Genomic DNA, 14686 nt, shown 5'->3' with positions numbered 1-14686 from the left:
ATGAGAAATTGATATAGAGGGATTTGGGGATGTTTTGGAAATGGGTGTACCTGGGAGGGTGATGCAGCCCTGGGCAGGCCTTCCCCTCTCTGTGCCGTGGTTTCTCTGTGTACGGAGTAGTTTCTTTGGGTTGCTGTCCTTTACAAAGCTCTTTGAACTGAGCCTCTCCACAGCTCTATGTGAATGCTAGTGATTACTGCTGGCTAGATGTGTGAGAGGATTCAAGGCCAGTGGCTGGAATGTAATGCCAGCTCCCTCACCAGCACAGTTTATTCAATAAAGCAGGATACCTGACCTGAAGAGGCAGCAAAGGAATTCCCCACACAGCACAAATAAAGGCATTTTACTTTGGAATGGAAAAACACTGTAGCTCCTAGATATTTGTATTTTTCTCATAAGGCCGAATCTATTTCAGACATATGTCAGATCCTGACTATCATAATATCTGGGGAAATGGAGGCGGAAGGAAGTAGAGAGAGGTGTGGAGGCGGAAAAGAGGAAAGGGGGAGAGAAGGAAGGAAAGGGAAGAGGGAAGGGAGGAAAATGGGAAGGACAGGAGGAAGAGGAGGAAGAAAGGGGGACAGGAAGGCCAGCAGGCAGAGGGATGTAGGGGGAAGGGAGGGATGCAGGAGGGACATCTCAGCCAGTCTCTGTGCATCAGCTTCCGGAACGCATACTCACCCCCTGCGGGCACTGTGACTCCCATGCAGCAGGGGCAGGTTTAGGTCACAAGCATCACTATCTTACAAACCACTGTGAGCCAAGGGGTTGACTAGGAACGGGAACCAGACACACTGTCCTCCCTTACACAGGGAAGTCACACAGGCACTCTCCAGGCCTCCCTCTCCCTGCCTCTTGTCCTCAGCAATTCTCTAGAAAACCTCTGCTCACTTCCCACTTTCTGGGAGGGAGGCTGGAGGAAGTTCCCTTGGTTCCTGCTGGTTTGCTGGAGACAGAGGGACCAAAAAGTCTTGAGCAAGAGGAGACAAGAAAACATACTAGTTGTGTCTTCCAGACCCTGAGGGTTTCAACCACTGCTTCAGACAACTGGACTGTGTGCTCTCTGGGATGAGGCTCGGGAGAGGCAGGAGGAAACAGCTGGAACCACCTCTCATTCAGGACTCCTCAGCCCAGGCTACTGTAACAAGGAGTCAGTTCCTTTTCACAGCATGCCACAACAAATGTGCCTTCCCCACAATTCTGGAGACAGGGAGTCTAAGATAGGGGTGCTCCAGTGTGGATCTTTTCTGTTCACATGGTGGGGACCTGGGCACCCTGGAACCTTTTTGTGTTAGGTGGGGATTCCCGTGAATGGATGGAGACAGGAAGTCAGCCTGCACCACTGGGCAGTATCCTAGTGGACTTTAGAAACTCCCTGATTGTATTCATGAGGGCTCCACTCTTCCTAACTCATCACTTCTCTCCAGCTCAATCTCTTAGGTATTATGTGGTGGAGTGTTCACACATCCTTTGGGGATGGGGCACATTCAAGCCATAGCATCCTAATTAGAGGGAATCACAAAGGCTGTGGGAAAGGCTCAGTTGTCTTTGTATGCACAAGGATCAGAGTTCAATCCACCAACACCCACATTAAGAAGGGCAGATGCAGTGGTGTGCACTTGTAATCCCAAGATTGGGGAGGCCGAGACAGGAAGGTTCCTGGAGTATTGGCCAGCTAGTCTAGTCTACTTGGCAAGCTCCAGGCCCGTGAAAGATTGTCTCAAAAACAAGATAGATGGTTCCTGAGGAACACCAGAGTTTATCCTATGATTTCTACACACAATTACAATATACTCTCTCTCAAACACACACACTCACACATGAAAAGAAGATAACCAAGTTTGGATTCAGCACAGTACTCGCTTGATGTGACCCTTTTATTTGATGCTAATTTACTAAATATAAAGCATTTAAACTATGTTGTTATTGATGGAAACTGTATGAAGTGTTTGTTCAATGAGTTATCATATAGTGAACATACAATATAACTCATCATATATATATATATATATACACACACACACACATATATATGTATTTATATTTAATGGATAAAGAACCTCCATCTAGCTGGATATGGTGGTGAATGTCTATAATCCCAACATTTAGGAAGCTGAGGCAGGAGAAGCTCAAGTTTGAGGCTAGCCTGGGTGGGCTACAGAAAGATTTTGTCTTAAGAGATTGAGAATGAGAGGGAGCACGCTCAAGAGCCAGCACATCTACGTAGAAATGTTCTTTGTTTCCTGAGATACTGATTCTTTATATCTGATTCTGTGTCTTTGAGCTACTGAACTCAAAGGGAGAAAAGAAAACAACCAACTCTCAGCGGGCCTTACAATTCTAGACTGCTTGTCAGTGATGGAAAGTGTTTGAGGATTAATATTTAAAATGAATATTTTGGATACAAGAGGCACTTAGGATCGTATACATGTTTTCTTTCTGTGTTAGATTCTCCTGTGGGTTTACTTTGCTTACATCAGCTGTTCACCGACTCCAATCTGCATGCAGGTGCAAGATGTGGAAGGTGGGTTACCCAGTGGGATAATAAGTGATACACCATTATGGTAATATAGGATTATAAATGGAGCTGAGATGACCGTGGCGGGTGGAGCATGCCAATCTTCTTAGGTGATTTCTTTTTAAACAGCAGGAAACTGAGCTGTTAGATTGGTATAGTTGGCCTGCTAAAGGGAGTCCAAAAGATCGGTCTGTGTGTGTGTGTATGTGTGTGTGTGTGCATGTGTGTTTCACACACACAAGCCAATTAAGGTGAGTACTCCCGGAAATTGCTTTCTTCACCAGGATGGAGCATGATCGATCACAAGTCCAACTGCACTCATGCTAGACTGAAAAGATCTACAGGGACCTGGCCCATGGCCACTGCCACTTCATTTGCTGGTGGGACTGAATCCTGTGGCTAAGGGATGTGAGGATCCCTTTCTTTCTGGGAAAGCCTGTAGGTGGCTGTGGGTTGGCAGACAGGGGTGTGAAGAAAGGTGGGCTTCCTGTGCATGCCTGGGGATAGGAAGTCTGCCTGCATCAGTGAAACCTTCCTGCAAACGGGTTAACTCAAGTCGAACAGTCTAGGGAGGCCATTGTTTGGGGCCAAGCTGCTTTGCTAGCCCCTAGTAGTCTAGACCAGGCCAGAATGGAGGCAGTCACTAATGCTAAGGGTGAAAAACCAGCTAGTTTTCCCCAAAGCAGGGGAGTCTAGTCAGCTCAATCAACACAATGAGTAAGTCCTGTTTCAACCATGGACCGAGAACTCTGCAAAGAGAAGCCCCCTTTTGTTCTTGCTCCTGCTTTCTCCGGCTCCTTCTGTCTGTCAGCTCAGCTCAGTGGATACTCATTCTATTTCCAGGTTGCAATAAAAAGCTAAGTCGGGTCTTTAAACTAGATTCCTGCTACCTTGTCTCACATACTCATCTCTGGAGGTGAAGGCCAGGATAAAGCAAGGTTAACTTTTCCTCAGCTGACTGCTCTACAGCAATGAGGACACTGTACAAGGAGTTCGAATCCCAGCAAGGTCCGCTCCTTCAAGGAGGGTTTCTGTGGCCCCTATTGTTACACAGGAACTGACCTGGAAGCCTGGGGTGACGGTGTCAGGGACAGAACTCAGGATACCTGAAACAGCAATGGCAAGGTACCTGACGCTCCTTGCAGACACCTCCACGTGAGTCTGTTACACAGTAGCACGAGGAACCCTAGGGACCTGTTTCCAGACCATGCAGACTTCCACCACGTTAAAGCACTTGGAGCAGGGAGGAATGCGCGTGCGCTGTTTGGGGGAGGGGCGGAGTAAGTTGGAAGCGCGTGCGCGGCTACGCGGCTGTACTTTCCCGGACGGCAGGGGCGTGACCTTCACCGTCAGGGGCGGAGCCTGGCCGCCCAGTCTGACCCCGACTGTACGGCTCCACGACCCCCTAAGCACATGGCGCGGCACGTGTTCCTCACCGGGCCTCCAGGTGACCCAGGGCCTGCCAGACTTGGCGGGGAGGGCGCGCGGCCTGAACCTCTGTCCGGGTCTCCGTCTTTGGCTGCAGTTGCCGTTGGCTTGGTGCATTGCAGCCCGGCGGGAGGGAAGGCCGGGAAGACGGCGGTGCGCCAGTCTCAGGTTCCCAATGACCGGCTGTCACCCTGGTCTTAAGCCACGGAGGCCGAGGTGTACATTGTAGGTTTTGGAGACCTTTGAGCAGTCAGAGGCTTTGGAGAAGAGCAGAAGACGGTGGTAGGCCCTGCGTTTGAAATCGGGATGCAGTTGGCTGCCCAGCATCCTGCTGTGGTGTTCGCCTGGAGCCTAGCCATTGCTGTGTTCATCAGAGATTTAGTGAACACAGGACTCACATGCTCTCCCAACCTGTAACCCCACCACCACCACCCCCCGACACACACACCCTGCGCGCGTCCTAGCATAGCCAGGGTGGACAGGGTATCCTGGATTTGCAAGCTCTTCTACTCCCTAACTTGTCTCCCAAGTTGGTAGTTAGTGCTCCGCCCCTTGCGCTGCAGGCCCCACCCCTGTGGTCTCAGGAGCTCTCTTGCTTTTGTACACACTTTACTGTCTGATTGTTTGCTTACCACTAACTATCCCAAAGGATCTGGCTTCCTAAGTCCCTATTCACACGTTCAAACCTCCAACAAGCTACTGAGACTTATAAAAGAAATCACCTTTTGTACCCTCTTCTGTCAGCACGCCTGCCTCTTAGCACCTCCCCAAATACTGGCCAGCATCTGTATGCCATCTCAGAGGGAGCTCTCTGGTCACCAGAGCCCACTCAACCTAAGCCAACCTCGGGTAGAGCTAAAGAAGCGCAAGGGGTCTGACCCATGTTGCTATTTGTAACATACAAGGCCCCCTGCTAAGTGATAGCCCCTGTTTTAAGAACTGTGGGGCTGCAGTGTGTTGTCCTTTTGAAAATAGGTATATACTAAGTTTAAAAATTACATTTATTTATTTATTCATTCATCTATTCATCTATTTATTCACTCATTTATTATTAATTAATTAATTAATTAATTAATTAATATTTATTTGAGAGTATGTACGGGTATAGAGGCCAAACGTCAGCTTTTGGGGATTGGTTCTCTCCTTTCACCATGTAGGTCTGAGGGATGGAACTCAGGTGGTCAGACCTGGTAGCAAATGCCTTTACCCTTTGAGCTATCTTGCTGGTCCATAAATGCACTTTTCCTCTCCTTATACTAAAAATGCTGCCTGCTTAGCATAAGAACAAAAATGAAGTGTTAAGAAAGTGACAACCCAGGGAACTCCACCATGTAGAATTAAGAGTAGGACCTTTGTTCTGTATTGTTCTAGACCAGTGTTCTGTGGACCCATAGATAGTTTGCTTAAAACCATAAGGATTATGCTGTGTATTTCTTTTATTAATCAACCTTTTTTGAAAACTACGCATCGTTTTTGTAAACTGCGATCCATTTTCCACGTAAGTAAGCAGTATCCCTTTTAAAGGTGTAATATAATCCTGCACTGCTGTGTGCTGGATGCCATAGCTAGTATTCCCTCTCTGGTCAGCGTTTAGGTGATTTTCAGAGTTTTATTGCTATGGAGAAGCCCACAGTGAGCATCCAGTTTCGCATATCCTTGTCTGAGTCCCCAAGCTGCAGAGGCTGGAGTGGGTATAGAGAGGGAGGGGGTGGGGCTGGCTCACATGGTCAGTCAGCATTAAGCAGAGCCCCTTTATTTCCTGGGCCGTAGAGGTTAGAAGTGGATCTTGATCTGTTCTGTGGGGTTCTCTGCCCACCCCAAGATCAGTGCCTGCCACCACCGTGTGCTGCCCACACACAGGCCATTATTTTAGTGTGAGTGTGGAGGAGAGACGCATCAAATAAGGATTAAGGATCAATTGTTTTCAGTACTTGTTAGTTACTTTTCTTGTGACTGTGATAAAATACTGTGACCAAGGCAATGCATAGAAGAAAGGATTTATTTGAATATACGGGACCAGAGAGATTAAGAGTCTGTCATGGCAGGGAGGCATGGCCACTAGAAGCAGCATGGCAGTAGGAATAGGAAGCTGAGAGCGCATATCCTTTTGGAAGTAGGTGAGGCTTTTTAGACTCAAAGCTGGCTCCTAGTAACATACTTCCTCCAGCAAGGCCCTACCTCTTCCAAACGCCCAAAACAGCGACTCGAAGTGGACACAAGTGTCAAAATGCCTGAGACAATGGGGGACATTTGCTTATTCAAACCACCGCACAGTACTAGCGATTGAGTCTAGGGCTTCAAGAATACTGGGTGAGGGAGTACCACTGTGTAGTGGATAGCCATCCCAGCAATACCACTGAGCGGTATAGCTCATGAATTGCCCTGTAAAGAATGTTAGCCCCAAGGATAGCCACTGAAGGTGTACCGGTTAGGACCCTGTAGTGTAACAGAAGCGCTCAGCTGTGGATCTGCTGGAACCTTCACTGTCTTGGCTTGCAAAGTGTGTTTCCACAGTGTTTGTTCCCTGGGCTTTTGTGTGTGGCAGCGACTGTGCTGGCAAACAGCCTGGAGTTTCTTAGTGCAGTTGGCATCCAGACTGCAAGGGAAAAGGCCCCAAAGGTGGGGTGTAGATTGGGGGCACCTGGCCTCTGATTTGGGAGCATTTGGGGGTCAAGAGGAAGGACCGCTTAGAGCCTTGGAGCAGGGGCTTTTGCCAGAGCTTTTGGGGGCAAGGAGGATTGCTTGGGGCCCCAGTAGAGGTGACGTCCACTGAGGAAATCTAGGATTAGTCTGCGAAGCCCGGAAATGACCTCGTCTGAGCGGTTTGGAATTTAGAATATGTGTGTGAACCGAGTTACATTTACACTAGTAAGCGTAGGTCTGCATCTCTTGAAGGCTGCACTTTGATTCCCAGTGCCAAGGTCTGGCCAGGTCAGTCCCTAGGTGAAGCAAGGAGAGGGTGTCATTAGTCACTTTTCATTGCTCTGACAGAGACTGTGACAGAGGAAACTTCAAGCAAGAAAGATGCTTTGGGGCTCATGGTTTTGGGGGACACAGTCCAACAAGACAGCCAAGGCAGCTTGGTCCATGACAGTGGCAGCTGGTGGAGCTGCTGTTTCTCATGGTGCTATCAGGAAGTGGACAGCCTGGGCTGCAAACCCGAGGGCTGCAACCCTCTGGCCCTCCATCACTGACCTACCTTTATCAGCCTGGCTTCCTGCCCGAAAGGCTTAACAACCCTCCCCCCAACACACACACACACACACACACACACACATACACACACACACACACACATATCATCAGCCTGATTAGACTCAGGGGTGGGTGGGGGAACGCTTTAGATTTAAATGAGAACAAAGCATAAATCTAGGGCAGTGGTTCTCAACCTTGCCAATGCCATGACCCTTTAATGCCGGTCTTCATGTGGTGGCGACCCCCCCAACCATAAAATTATTTTCGTTGCTACTTCATAACTGTAATTTTTCTGCTGTTAGAATGATGTTATAAATATCTGTGTTTTCTGATGGTCTTAGGTGACCCCTGTGAAAGAATCGTTTGACCCCCAAAGGGGTCGTAACCAACAAGTCAAGAACCTCTGATTGAGGAGGCAAGGAACCTGGGTGCCAGATGCATCCTGGGATTGTGTTAGATATTAACTTCATGCCGCTCTATCACCACTGTGCTTGTCTCCGCTGGGAATGAAAATCCCTCACACCTGGAGCAATCAGCACTGCAGTGCAATGGATAATCATAAAACCCATTCGCAGCCCGCTCTGTTCCCAGCGATTGCTCTGATGGGCTGGCCAGGCTTGGCGAACTAAAGCTTCCTGACCCATCTCCTTCCTTTGTCTTTTTCAGGGGTTGGCAAAACAACCTTGATCCAGAAAGCCAGCGAGGTCCTGCAGTCCTCCGGGGTGCCCGTAGATGGATTTTACACACAAGAAGTCAGGCAGGGAGGGAGGAGGATCGGATTTGATGTTGTCACCCTGTCTGGCTCTCGGGGGCCTCTGTCCAGAGTTGGGTACTGGTGTTTTGTTTCTTTGCGGTTTTGTCTCTAGCCTGTGCTATCCACATCTTGTGTGAGTGTGCATGCATGCGGAACTTGTGTCCGTGCAGAGGCCGAAGGAGGCCATCTGGTGTCCTGCTCTGTCGCTCTGCCTTAGTCCCTCCAGACAGGGTCTCTCACTGAACCAGGAGCTCGCATGAGGGCCAGCAAGCCCCAGAAGTCTCCTGCCTCTCCCCTACAGTACTGGGCCTACAAGTCCACATGGCCATGTCCAGCTTTTTACATTGGTGCTGAGGATTTGAACTCAGATCCTCATGGGTATGCAGCAGGTGTTCTTGCTCACTGAGGCATCCCACTGTCCTGGGAGCATCTTTCTTAAGGTGGTTTCCCTACAGCCGACTCCCCTAAAAGCCGTCTGTGGGGCCCATTTGTGTTGTTCTGCTCATCGTTGGGCTGAGCGTCTCACTGGACTCAGGGATAGCCAGGTGACCCTGCCTATCCTGGACCTTCAGAAATTTCTCAGAGAAAGAAAATAGGCCATCCTTGGGAAAATGAGGATTTAAAAAGTCCTGTTTGATTTAAAACCTCAGGCACAAATCGTACACATTTCTCATGCGATTCTTAGCTCTGTGTCTAGTGCCGCTAATATTCACCTTATTATTCTTTGGAGGTACTTACAATTGCACCCAGGGTTCTCCCATATTAGGCAAGCCTCTTTCAGTAAGCTATCTCCCCAGTCCTCTGTTTTTTTATTTTAATTTTGTTTTGTTTGTTTTGTTTTGATACAAGGTCTTTCTATACGTCCCCGGCTGGCCTGGAATTCACAGAGATCTACCTGCCTTTGCCTCCTAGTGCCAGGATTAGAGAGGTATGTGCCATCATGCCTAACACCCCTTGTTTACTTTTTATTTTGAGAAAGTCTAAGTTGCCTAAACTGGCATTGAACTCAACTCTGGCCCAAGAAGTCCTTACACTTCCTGTCCTCCCGCCTCAGCCTTCTGGGTAGTTGGGACGATGGCAAGCCTATACCATCATGCTCTGACGGAGACAGGCTCAGCTCTTGGGCTGTGGTTGTGGGCTCATTGAAGTTGCAGGAACTTCACTGTTATACTGCAAGACTGACTTTTGCAGAAGCAGTACCGACATTCATCAAGGCCCTGGTTTCAGGAGAGATACCCCAGCGGGCCCACACTTACACACTCCCACCTTTTGTATGGGTGATAGTTAAGGGTGTGTATAGAAAGCCAGTGACTCAGCAGATCAGTCCAGAAATCAATGGGGAATCCGCATCAAACACTCTTTTTCCTTTTAGGTCACAGCCTCCACCTGGAAAGCCTGAGTGCCGAGTGGGGCAGTATGTGGTGGACCTGGCTTCTTTTGAGCAGTTGGCACTACCTGTCCTAAGAAATGTGAGTATGCATTTTCTGTTTCAAAAGCCCACTGGCCTCTGCATTGTAGGATTCGCTGGCCACTTGAACACAGTGGCTTTTTTTTTTTCCCCCCTGTAATCAGGTTGTGTCTCAAAGTTTAAAAAGTCTTCCGGCTTCTGAGCCTTGCTAAGTATAGGCACTCTACTTTGCTGTCACTCTGAGCTGTCACATGCCCAGAGAATGTGTAAAATATTTTATGTTAGGAAAGCATTAAAGCAGATCTGTATTCCTGTGCTCTGGTGCACAGAGCTTGCTTGAGTATGTGCTGAGGACCCTGTGGATACTCTATACTGCTCTGTGTCTGCTCTATGGTGCACAGAGCTTGCTTGAGTGTGTGCTGAGGACCCTGTGGATACTCTATACTGCTCTGTGTCTGCTCCATGGTGCACAGAGCTTGCTTGAGTATGTGCTGAGGGTCCTGTGGATACTCTCCATACTGCTCTGTGTCTGCTCCATGGTGCACAGAGCTTGCTTGAGTGTGTGCTGAGGGTCCTGTGGATACTCTATACTGCTCTGTGTCTGCTCCATGGTGCACAGAGCTTGCTTGAGTGTGTGCTGAGGGTCCTGTGGATACTCTATACTGCTCTGTGTCTGCTCCATGGTGCACAGAGCTTGCTTGAGTGTGTGCTGAGGGTCCTGTGAATAGATACTCTATACTGCTCTATATTCTTCTGCTCCATGGTGCACAGAGCTTGCTGTGCTGAGGGTCCTATGGATACTCTAAATTGCTCTGTGGTGCACAGAGCTTACTGTCATGTGCTATGCACCACTTAGCTGAAGCCTGGAGCTGCTGAGGAACTGGTCAGCCTCCATCTATAGAGGCCTGGGATCCTGAGGTCTGTGCTGATGTAGAACTGCTGCTCCTAGGATCCCACTGAGTGCTCCTCTGCCTCCTCTCCTCCTCCTTTCCTCAGTTCCTCTGGGAATGTACCCCCATTTCTGGACTGAGATGTGGAGGCTTCTCTGTTGCTAGCAGCTGGGAGCAGGCAGAGAATGATACATCTTCTTGTTTATTTCCTATGGGACCCATGCCTTCCTCTCACATTCAGAGCAGTGGGAAGTGTCTGATGACATTCTGAGTGAAGAATCTGGCTTTGGGCATTGGATCCACATAAAGAATTGATTTTTGCTCAGACAAGCAGAGTCCTGGGAGGAGATGGAGTGCCCTATGCTTGGTGTCTTTGGTGTCTGGCTTCAGATTTATGGACGAGCTCCTGTGTGCTCGCTGACCAACTCAACAGTTTGCCTCTTGTTTGTAATAGAAGAAGAAAATAGAAACTGCCCACAGTTTTACAGTCAGCCATGTGTCTGTTATAATCAGGACTGTAAACTCAGGCCAGCAAACTGGACTTAAGTTAAATAATTACTGTGGTCTGTGGCTGATGCCCCAAGTGAGCTACTTAGACATTAGTTCATATCTCCCCAAGAAGAGTCAGAGCACATCCTACCACCTCCAGCAGTGGTGGCTTCCTGGAGGGGTCTGAAGGTGCAGGCTGGGTGAGCAGGGTTGGGGGCTGCCCCAGGCTCCTGGGGCCATGTATGGGAAATAGTTCATTATGCTGCACGTCTGCCAGCACTGAGCATGCTCATGCCTCTGGTTTGTATCTTGAGGGATGATGGACATACATACTTTTGGTAACTTACAGATGTTTTAGTATCTAACTTGTTGTTCAGTCCTCTTTCCAGGTTTTGTGTTTTGATGTTACTAGAACTTTCTTTGCTTTTTCTATTTCATGTGTCTGGGTGTTTTGCCTGCTTGTGTGTCTGTTTGCTGTGTGTGTGCAGTGTCCTCAGAGGCTAAGAGAGGATGTCTAGTCCTCTGCAACTGCAACTGTAGGCAGTCTTGAGCCACCTGTGGTGCTGGGAGCCACAGGTCCCTGCCAGAGCGGCCAGTGCTCTCCGCTGTTGAGCATCTCTCAGCCCCACCAGATGTTTCTTAAAGCAAATGACCTTTAGTTTGCTGATTCTACTTTTCTGTTCTTTGTATTGATTCTTTCTTTCTTTTCTTTTTTATTGACAGAAAAGCTCTGTCATGATCCAAATTAATACAGCATTTTATCTATATGTTTATTCTTCTATGAGCTTGTTAAAATGTATTTTTAATCATCTGGATTTGTTTTGAATATAGCATATAGTGACATTCTTAATTAGTTTCTTCAAGATACCTAGCCAGTTTACTAAAATCATTTGCTACAAGCCCACGTCTAATTAGTTTATACTTTGTAAATTATACTTGAAAGCATGTGTGAGATGATTTGGGATCATCTCTTCTCTTCCACTGACCTTTTTGATTCTTGCCTGTATTCCACTCTGGGTAGTCTGGGTAACTAGTTAATTAATTATGTTATTTTAGAAAAGGATTTTCATTTTTAAAGTTGTGTGTGTGTGTGTGTGTGTGTGTCTGGAGCTGGAGTTACAGGTAGTTGTGAACTCCCTAAAGTGGCTGCTGGGATCTAAACCTGGGTTCTCTTCATGAGAAGCAAGTGCTCTTACCCTTCAGCTGTCTTTCCAGCCCCCACATTTTTGGTCTTTAAAAGTGGCTCACCGTTTACGTTTGTTCCTTCCTCCACACAAAGCACTGGCTGTATCCGCAATTAACCCTTAACGAAGTGGAAGCTATGGGCCAGGCAGGAGCCCACTGTAAACTCAGAATGCTCCATCCTGTTTCTCAGATGAAGAAACAGAGGCACCGAGTATTCAGAGGGGTGCAGCTCGTCAGTGGTGGAACTGAAATGAACTGTACAGTCAAGACCTGCCATCCATTTAAAACCTCATGTGACACAGTCAAAACGTCACCAGATTCACTGTCTTTTCTTTCTCTTGCCTGGGGAGGTCCATTTAGGGGTCTCCTGATTTCTTGGATCACAGTGACTAGGGTTCTTCATGGTCTTCTAGTAGTCAGGACTGACATGGTAGGGCTGGTCCTCTCTGTAATGGTCCTTATGGCAGCTGTGATGCCAGGTGCATCGTAGGATGTCCTGCATTCTGAAACTTAACATGTGTTGGTTTTTAGTGTGTCTCTCACAAAGGGAAGATCAGTGAAGCACAGCAGGCATCTGCTTGTCACCATATTCAGACCAAGCCGTGTCTGTTCCCTCAGAGACCTTTGGAGGCAATGGAGGTGAAGTCAGTTCAGCCCCTGGGAAGGAAGTGACTCCCTGGTTTGATCCAACATAGACTTTGTAGTGTTTAGGATCTGCTTTGGATCCTGCTTCACATCTTCCAACTTCTACTCAGATAGAAGACTTCTGTTGGGTGTGTGTGTGTGTGTGTGTGTGTGTGTGTGTGTGTGTGTGTGTTTTGTGACACTTGGTGTTTCAAGCCACAGAGCTATGGAAGCTATGGGAGGATCGAGAACAGTCAGGTTCCAGCTGGATCCTTTTGTAGAGGTTGGTGAGCTTCCCAGCATTGTTGTTGAACATGGCGTTTGTTTCTCGCTTCCACATTTTGGCTCTCTACCTCATCACACTGTGACACAGGGTTGGCCATGGGGACAAATACCATCTGGTGTGACTACAGACACGTTTGAAAGTCCTTAAAAGGCTTCAGTGAAATCATTCCTGCAGGGACTCCTTAGGAAAAGGAACTGGGGGCTCCGCCCCCGATTGGCTCCTCAGCCCCCACACAGGACCTGCTGAGGACATCTTCATGGTGTCCCTGTGGCACTGCTGAGCAGGGAGGCCTCCCTGTGCCTGTGGCCTTCTTGTCAGACTTTTCCTAACAGTTCTACTTTCTCTAAACTTTACTTCATCATCTGAGGATTAAAATAATCTCTTCGGAAGCCCTAGCCGTCAAGCAGATTTACCCATCAATCCTTTCTCCACCGCGGTTGCAGCGATTAGCATGAAGTCGTGCGGTGAAGGGCTGAGCTCCCAACACCTTGGCGGTTCTTGATGGTTCCCCCCAGATCTGATCTTCACTTTGTGTCCAGTCACCTTGTCAGTTAGAAAACAGGTCACCACTACTTCACTGTAGCAGAAAACCAATTATCTGCCCCCTAGGCAATGAAGAGAAGGGCGCCAGGCATCAAAGGCCTCAAACTTTTATCAGAAGTTGAAATATTGATTCATTTTTTTTCCCCAGGCGTGTGCAACTTGTAGAGAACATTTGGCAGTTGTATGCGCTTGGCATGACAGGAATTAGAGCTTCTAGGTTCTGGTCACAGTTCTGTGTGTGCACAGAATAGCTCCCTCAGTGTGCTCAGGGCCTGTGCTGTGTGGTTAGGCCTCCCTGATCAGTAGGCTCTGCACTTACACAGCCCCTGCAGTGAGGTGGGGATGGTGACATCTCCCACACCCACACTGTATATTCCTTGTGACAATATGAGCCATCTTTATGTGTGGCCCTGGCCTCTGTGGCTCCCTGGGAACCACAGTGCCATCCTGCTTGGGCAGGATAGTTGCCACCCTAGGATAAGAGGGACTTCTTAGACACAGCTCATGCCTCATTCTAGGGGGCTTCAGAGTCAAGTGAGTTTGACCTTGGCTCTTACTGTACTGTCAGTAAAGGACATCTGTGTAGATGCTCACATCTGCTGTTACAACAGCTGGGGGCAGAGCACAGCAGCTCTGCTCAAGTCCCGGTGTTGCTTACTGAAGAGCCGAGGAGATGGAGGAGGTGGTAGGCAACCCTGCTGGGAAGGGACCATCCATCACAGCTTGATCTTTTTATCAGGGAGCTGGGGGGCCAGTATGGGGACATGAATCTGCCATAGATTCCCACAGGCCCAGTGTCCAGGCTAGTCCCAAAGGCCTGGATTATGAGTACATCCTTCTTTACCCTCTGGGCTGTCAGCTAGTATGAGCTGTCTTGGTCCTAGGATAGCTCTCCTATTCTGGAAGACACTTTGGGTACCACCTACTTCCTGTTTGGTCCTGTAATTACATGAGACCCCAGGACCACAAGGTAGGCTGTCTAGGCAGGGCCTCAGCACTTGCCTGCCTAAGCTCTGGGTGTCGGCTGTGTTGTGTATATTGAGCAGCTTATGAGTGAGGAAGGGTCCGGCTGCAGCATGGACACACCCCTCCCAGGTCAGCCCTGGCCTGGTGAAAGCAGCACAACACTGGAGCTCTGCAGTTCTGAGGCCCCAGGCACTGGTTCTCTGGCTTCTGTTCCCATTATCTATATGTGCTTCCTGTCCTAGCATGTGTGGCTCTTGAGGGGACAGGTTGAGGTTCTGCTACCTAATGTCTGGTGCCACCTTATTCCTTTCTAATGTCCAAAACCCGCTGTTGTACTAGATATGCACAGAAGCCAGACTATGTATGCTGTTAAAATCAATTAACCTGCCCCCAGGAGGAA

General features: G+C 48.5%; 1 protein-coding gene across 3 annotated transcripts in view; it reads left to right on the top strand.

Moving 5' to 3' along the window:
• Positions 1 to 3804: 3804 nt before the first annotated feature.
• Positions 3805 to 14686, top strand: part of Ntpcr (nucleoside-triphosphatase, cancer-related) — a 33149-nt gene continuing 22267 nt past the window's right edge. For all 3 annotated transcript variants that reach the window (XR_004944954.1, XR_004944953.1, XM_036186899.1), the window contains exons 1-3: positions 3805 to 3965; positions 7808 to 7970; positions 9268 to 9364. Coding sequence is in view for 1 of the 3 variants with exons in the window: in XM_036186899.1 (XP_036042792.1) it covers positions 3932 to 3965; positions 7808 to 7970; positions 9268 to 9364 (294 nt within the window). In the remaining 2 variants the exon portion in view is untranslated. The remainder of the gene's footprint in view (positions 3966 to 7807; positions 7971 to 9267; positions 9365 to 14686) is intronic.

Source organism: Onychomys torridus, chromosome 5, assembly GCF_903995425.1.
Source record: "Onychomys torridus chromosome 5, mOncTor1.1, whole genome shotgun sequence".
Taxonomy (NCBI): Eukaryota; Metazoa; Chordata; class Mammalia; order Rodentia; family Cricetidae; genus Onychomys; species Onychomys torridus.
The sequence above is the reverse complement of the archived record's forward strand: the minus strand, read 5'-3'. Positions and strand labels throughout refer to the sequence as shown.